General features: G+C 46.5%; 1 protein-coding gene across 1 annotated transcript; it reads left to right on the top strand.

Annotated features, from left to right (window-relative positions):
- Window positions 1-4,531: 4,531 nt before the first annotated feature.
- LOC136050488 (ankyrin repeat domain-containing protein 9-like) lies at window positions 4,532-5,422 on the top strand. The gene has a single exon (XM_065739395.1). The coding sequence runs from the start codon at window positions 4,532-4,534 to the stop codon at window positions 5,420-5,422; it is 891 nt and encodes a 296-aa protein (XP_065595467.1).
- The last annotated feature ends 1,630 nt before the right edge of the window (window positions 5,423-7,052 follow it).

The following is a 7,052-nucleotide window of genomic DNA, read 5'->3' as shown; positions in this document are numbered from 1 at the left end:
TGCTTACTCAGATCTGCTGAACCTCAAGGCAAGGTAAGCAACCCAAACTGGGATCAGGGAGGACAAGGAGATTTTTCCTACTAAAATATCCATCTGTCTTTCACAGTTACCAAATTGTATAAGTAGATTTGTGCATTGTGCTCTTTGGAAAACATGAACTAGTTTTTAAAACGTCTCACACATCTTTTCACTTAACATCAATGAAAACATAAGGTACAAACCTAGACCTACACACAGCCCTTTTTAGACCCCTCTTATGAGTATTTAGCTTTAGAAAGCCCCATCCACCGTGGCATGAGCCACTGCCTCCATTGCTCCATTAACCCCAGAGGCAAAATCCTCTCTTTCCCTGCTTACCGGCTGCCAAAGCTGCAGTGTGGTCAGTAAAATCACTGTCATCCTTACATCTGCGCAAATGCTACCGATGATTATGACTTATTTGTTTGTTTGTTTGTTTGTTTGTGCATGCATGTATGTATACATGTATGTATGCACGCATGTATACATTTTCGCGCCATGCAAAATCAAAGCAGAGACGGCGCAAAATGGCGTCGGAGCGGCCACAAGATGGCGTCGCGAGCCCGGCCCTTCTCTCAGCGGCCCCCGGGACTCGGAGGTGGTGCCACGTTTGGACGCTGTATCCGAAGCAAATGCCAATGAGCAAATCTAAAAGTTGCAGAGTTAGTCGTTTTTTCCACTCCTCTCCCCATCTGAAATGGTTGGTTTGTGCTTTACATGTGATTGTAACACTGCTGGCTCTGTACTTCCATACTACACTTGCTCAGGGGTGGGGTCCTCAGCCGGGCAGGGCTCTTATTTGACCCATAGGGTATTATAACGAAAGGAGTTCAGCTAAGGATGCACGGATACGGGTTGCCCATTTCCTAGAATCATAGTGGTTTGGGTTGGAAGGGACCCAAAGACCTCCCAGCCATGTGCAGGGCTGACCCCAGCAGCTCAGGCTGCCCAGGGCCCATCCAACGTGGCCTTGGGCACCTCCAGGGATGGGGCACCTGCAGCTCTGGGCAGCAGTGCCAGGTCCTCACTACCCTCTGAGTAAAGGATTTCTTCCTAACATCTAACCTAAATCTCCCCTCTTTTAGTTTAAAGCGATTCCCCCTTGTCCTATCAGTATCAGACTGTGTAAAAAGTCAAGCTCCCTCCTGTTTGTAAGCTGTCCTCAAATACTGGTGGTCTCCCTGGAGTCTTCTCTTCTCTGGCCTAAACATACCCAGCTTTCTCAGCATACCTCCAGAGGAGAGGTGCTCCAGTCTGCTGAGCATCTTCATGGTCTCCTCTGGACGTGCTCCAGCAGTTCCACATCTTTCTTGGGCTGGCAGCCCCAGGCCAGGACACAGTACTCCATCTGGAGCCTTATGAAGGCAGAGTAGAGGGGGACAATCACCTCTCCCTGCTGAGACAATCTCCTCTTTGGTTGCAGCCCAGGATACCATTGGCTTTCAGTGCTGCAAGTGAACACTGCTGGCTTATGTTCAGCTTTTTGTCATCAGAACCCCCTAGTCCTTCTCGGCAGGGCCGCTCTCAATGAGTTCTTCTCCTATTCCATATACATATCTGGAGTTGCCCTGACTCAGGTGCAGTACTTTGCAGTTGGCCTTGTTGAACCTCATTTCTTCCTCTCTGAACAGAAGGCTGGTGGGACACTGGCAGGATATGAAGAAAAACATTTCCACTCTGGCAGAAGCTTTGTAGAAGGACAGGGAGGTTACCTGTGTGCATGCTTAACTGTTGTTGAAAGAAAAAGTACTGCTGAGGAGGCTGATACCCATCAGGAACAAGGAAAGGTATTGTCAAAGATGTATTTATTTGTGTTTCTGGCACATTTGATTAAATCTCAAATGGTTCCCTAGACAGTGGGAGCAAGCTGTATTGCTGACAGCTAACAAAAATCAGTATAGCTTTCTGGAGCTGTAGCCCTCTGGTCTGAGGGTCTAACTCTTTATTTCCACTTCTGTCTGCCTCCAACCTAATCAGAAAACCTTCCAAACCAATAACAACAACAACAGCAAAAATCAGCTTTATATGCAAAGCCTAGAATAAAACATCTGTATACATCTCAGAAGACTTCACAACAGCCTGTTTTATTAGTATCTCTAAAATAACTTTTCTTTCCTGACTAATTCAGCCAGAAGCGCTCAGATAATCCTCGTAGGACTGTTATGTGTATTTCCAATTAAGCAATTTATAAGCACTGGCTGCAAAGAGCTTTTTGTTCTTAAGAAAATTATTTCTTCATCAAGAACAAAACAAGTCTTTTTTTACTCCTGCTTTATCTGAAAGCCCTTGTGCCCCCTTCACATATGGTTTAAGTACTGAGTTATGTAGAAGGAGATTAATCATCTTGTATCCCAACAAGCAGGCAAGACATGGCAGCTGGGTCAGCCTCACAGGGAATAGGCTTTTCTGTGTTTGTTTTCAGAGAGAAGTCAGGCAGACAGACACTTACTTTCAAGCTACTGCCTTTGCCAGAGGCAACCCACACAGTCTGGTCTGCAAATGGGGCCCTCAGTTCCCTTTAGAAGGGAGCCACCCACTACGATCACCTTCCTTTCTTTCTCAGTAGCAGCAGTCTCAATGCACGGAGGTGACTGCCTTGCCATTGGTGACCTCCTGCGGGAATCTTCCTGCACTTCACCCCTTATCACCTCTTCAACTTCCAATGCTGCAAATCTATTGCTTAGGGGTATCTGGGGACACTGGGGAGGCAGAGGGGGAGATTGCCCACGGTACCGAGCAGGGACTCTCTGCCAGCCCTCCCTATCCCTCAGATATCCCCCTTCTGCCCTACGGGGACAGGTCAGGGAGTCCACCACCAACTGCGGGGGATCTCCCTGGTGCCTTTCTCTCTGGCACTCTAGGGAGTTACTCCACCAGTCAATCTCCCGCTCACAGTCCCTGATGGCCCTCAGTCTCTCAACCGCCTCTTTCAATTCAACCACCATGTTAAGCAGATCTTCCACCTGCTCACACCTTGCACAGGAGAACTGCTTAGCACCCTCATCTAGTAGTAGCAGGCTCTGGCACTCCTTGCAACCAGAGACCTGCGTAGCCACACTTCTAGGCAGACCTTCTGTCTGGGTCGCCACAGCCTTCTTAAGGCAAGCCCTCTGTCTAGTAGAGACCGTGGCACAAAAAAAATAAAAACAAAGAAACGAAAAAATTGGAAGTAAATAAATAAATAATAGTTTATAATAATATATAGATAGATATGAATTGTAATGCGATACTTCGCTGCCCTCCCTGAGCCCTTCAGGGATATACCCCTTCAGCCCTATTCAGCGGAGGGGTGAGGGCGAGGACGCTGAAACCGTGGCAACGCCTATGCCTCGTTAGCGCCTCGTTAACCTCTCGCGAGAACAGCCGTTGGGACTCGCTGCTCTCACTCGGTTCCGGAGAGACTGGAACCTCCGGAGAACCGACGCTGTACTTCAATCAGCCGCTGCAGCTCCAGCTGTGCCGACTTCAGTGCAGTTGATTAAGAGTACTAATAATGATTTTTCGGGATCAAGTGCTTAGATTTTGGATATAGAAGCAGTAAGATATTATCTTTATGTGTCAGGTATGTTTGCTTAAGTCCATTTCCCCCTATTATAACTCACTCTGACCCCAGTCCTGGAACATTACATATGAGAGATACTTAGATCAAAGCTCTCCATCTGCCATTGTGGTTTGGCCATTAACCTTTTGCCTATGTACCTGCTGTGCAAAACAGAGGCACTTCAGACATTTCTTTGCTAAACAAAGGCAGGCATTTAAATTGAGCAATATGCTTTATGACTCCAGGCATGGTTACTCCACATCCTGTTTGACTCTTTTCTCTGCAGAGATTAATGTTGGGATCTTAAATATCACTAATGCCTTACAGACAATCCATTAACATCAGTGTCTCCTAATTGGCTAGCCATACCATTATTTATAAAACAGGGAGTCTTTGCTAATAGTACAGCTACCAATCCCTTGATTTCACGAGTATATAACCCTCTGTATTACCAACCATAGAGCATTTTATGCTGCAATATATATTTTTACTATTTAACGAGCTTTGTGTGTGAGCAACATGCAAAAAACATCTGAAAATTACTATCACACTTACTGTGATGTATGAGCCGATCTCGTTAGACATGAAATGCAGACAGAAAACTACCTCACCTCTCAAGCTAATTTTAGTCTCTCCCTGCCTTCTCTCTAGCTGCGTATGTATAAAATCACTTGCAGTCTGACAGCGTTCCAGTAGCCCACACCATACAGGGAGCAGGATACACGTACAAACCAGCAGCTTGCATGGCATGGGTTAACTGAGCCTGTGGGATTGTGCTTACCTAAACAAAACCACTGCAGTGAGGGGAAAAAACAATGAACGGGTGGAGATGATCAGCCCATGCATTCAAGCTAGTGCAGTCCGGGCAGCAATGACAGCCTGAAGGTTGCAGCAGCATCGAGATCTGCATTCCAAGTGCACAGATCGTACAGTCTGGAGAGATTTTGCGTGGAGCTCTTTATTTGCTGAGCCATGGCCAGCAACCAGGCCAGCATGCAGGATGATCAAAGCAGGCACTGCAAGTTCTTATCCTACATGTTCTACCAGGCTGTGAGAGATCATAAGCCTGTGTGGATGCTGGAAGACATGAGAACTATGGAGTATTTTTACTGGGAGGAGAATGCCAGCCTAAGAACATACTCACCTTCAGAAGCCCTTCTCTATGCAGTGGTGCATAACCACCTGCCTTACGCCCAGTATCTGCTGTCTCATTTTCCAGAGGAGGCTCTTAAGGTACCCGGAGAACACTTCTGCTATTGCCCATCCTCTGCTCCTCACTTGGCCATGGCAGTCACATATGACAGGAGAGATATCTTGGGGCTGATCATCAAAATTGCGCACGAGCTTCCCAGCTTAAACTCGTACATCAACAGGACTGGTTGCTTTCATCTGGAAGATGGGAAAACACCCCTGCACCTCGCCTGTGAGCTGCTGAGGTCAGAGATAGTCCTCATCCTCCTCGGCAACGGAGCTTCTCCCAGGATAGAGGACAGTAAAGGGCTTACCCCGCTGGACGTCATCCTGGAACAGATGTGGGACTCCAAAGTCAACATGGCAACAAAGAAGCTCTGCCTTGACTACCTCTTGCTCTTCATGCCCAACCCACAGTTTAAGATGCGGAAAGTTCCACGAGATCATCCAGAACACTGGAAAGCTTTGCTAGGGGAAGAGAAATTCAACAGCCTGGTGGGGAACACACCTGCTTCTTTATATCTGCAAGCTATGCAGACTATTCTCCAGACTCTGCCTCCATCTCACTTCCCTAAAAGCATCCAGGAACTACCTATACCTCAGGCACTAAAGCCCTTACCATCCTATGGCAAAAAGCAATCGACAAAAAATGTGGTAAGTGTTTTTCCTTGACTTTATTCAGTGGGTCTTGGATTTTTAAAGGCAGTTTAGGGGATGTGGTCACCCACCCCTATGTGTATTTTATTGTGATTTTAATACTTATCTTGCTAGGCTATGCTGGAAAATCCAATATTTTGTGACAAGATGTTAAATGTCGGGGTTTTTATTTCTCATCAATTGCAGGCACGGCACTTTTAAAGGCAAAAGCCTTCCTTGTTTTCTATTACGTTGTGCATGTGAAGAGTTAACTGTAGCTGAGACTGCATTGTTTGCTTTTTTTTAGCTGTCAGCTGGTATCAATGCATCTGAATTCCCAACATAACTGTATCCTGTGTAATGCACCTGGGTAAAAATGAACAACTTGCACACTAGGATTTTCAAAGGGTGTAACTATGGATCTGCGTTCTACCAGAGCTAGGAAAAATACCACCTTGTACGAACAGGGTTCAGACATCAGGTTTCCTTTCTAACAATGATCCAGCATCATTTATTAATAACCAAAAAGTCTGTGGCTGATATTACAGAGACGTAGAGGCAGCCCTATAGAGTACATGATTTTAACGAGTTACTTAGCATTGGGTCATAGCATGGAGTGTGTATGTTTAGATAAGACCACCAAGTGTGTATTCCTATGGAGAAATTGGGACAGGCAGAAGAAGTAATGGAAAACATCCTATCTCACTCAGGAGTGAGGGGGTTAAAGACAGCTCCAGCCCTTATGCCTCCACAAAGTTGTGCAATGGGGAGAGTACCATTTTCTTTGCTGTCCAGTAAAAAACTGCAAAAAGTAGCAGGGCTAGTGGCAGCCCTATCCTTCATGAGTGACATTATCAGTGACCTGCGTTTTAGGGATGAATGTGTCTCCAAGAGAGATGTAGCTCACTAACTCGATTTAGCAGTGGGTCTCAGAGCCGCCTGTTTCCTCGTTACTCTAACCTGGGGTATGACATTGTGCATTACAAGTTTTCACTTGTTGTCAGAGTGTTTTTGTCACTCAAGTCCAGACAGAGGGCCTGCTTCTGAAAAAGATAAGTAGTTCCCATTGAATTCCCTGGGAACTGAAGGTAGTTTGTATGTTTGCAGTTTTCCTAGAGTAGGCTCTCTGTAGGGCTGGGGATGCCCTGCCCAGCCAGAGCCCTGTCTGTTCCAGGAGCTGCTCTTGCTCTCCTGGCCGTGCTCAGTGTCACCAGTGCAGTGGCAGAATCCCAGCTGGGGAATGTCTCTTATTTTGGACCAGATGTCCTTCTCTCTTTGTAAGTGTAACCCTCTGCTCCAATGAAGCGCTGTAACACATTTCCCCAGATCTGTTCTGAACAGCAGTGAATAAATAACTGATCTCTTTAAAGAAATGTGGTGCAAAATGCCATTTGACCCAAGCCCCAGTTTGAAAGGCTCTGGCTATGGAAGGATGTACACCAGACCTGTGCATTCAAATCTTGCTGCATGGTGAAGATCCCTCCACACATTATCTACTTGCGCCAGGACTGCTTTACCTGAGCTGCACCCTTTTGTATCAGCTCACAGAGCACTTCTGCATGGATTCTCTCTGCTTGGGGCACCACCAGTGTGTGTCAGGGTACTGATGGTGATGCAGGGCAAGGGGAAGATTTCTTGCATGCCTAGACAAGAGCCATCTGGAAGG

Source organism: Cyrtonyx montezumae, unplaced genomic scaffold (genome assembly GCF_038088225.1).
Source record: "Cyrtonyx montezumae isolate F1298 unplaced genomic scaffold, pur_monq_1.0 scaffold_24, whole genome shotgun sequence".
In the NCBI taxonomy this organism is placed as follows: domain Eukaryota; kingdom Metazoa; phylum Chordata; class Aves; order Galliformes; family Odontophoridae; genus Cyrtonyx; species Cyrtonyx montezumae.
Note: the sequence above shows the minus strand (reverse complement) of the source record. Positions and strands in the feature narration are given on the sequence as shown.

Excerpts from the sequence above, each read along its gene's own strand:
- LOC136050488 (XM_065739395.1), top strand. The coding sequence starts at position 4,532 with ATGGCCAGCAACCAGGCCAGCATGCAGGATGATCAAAGCAGGCACTGC.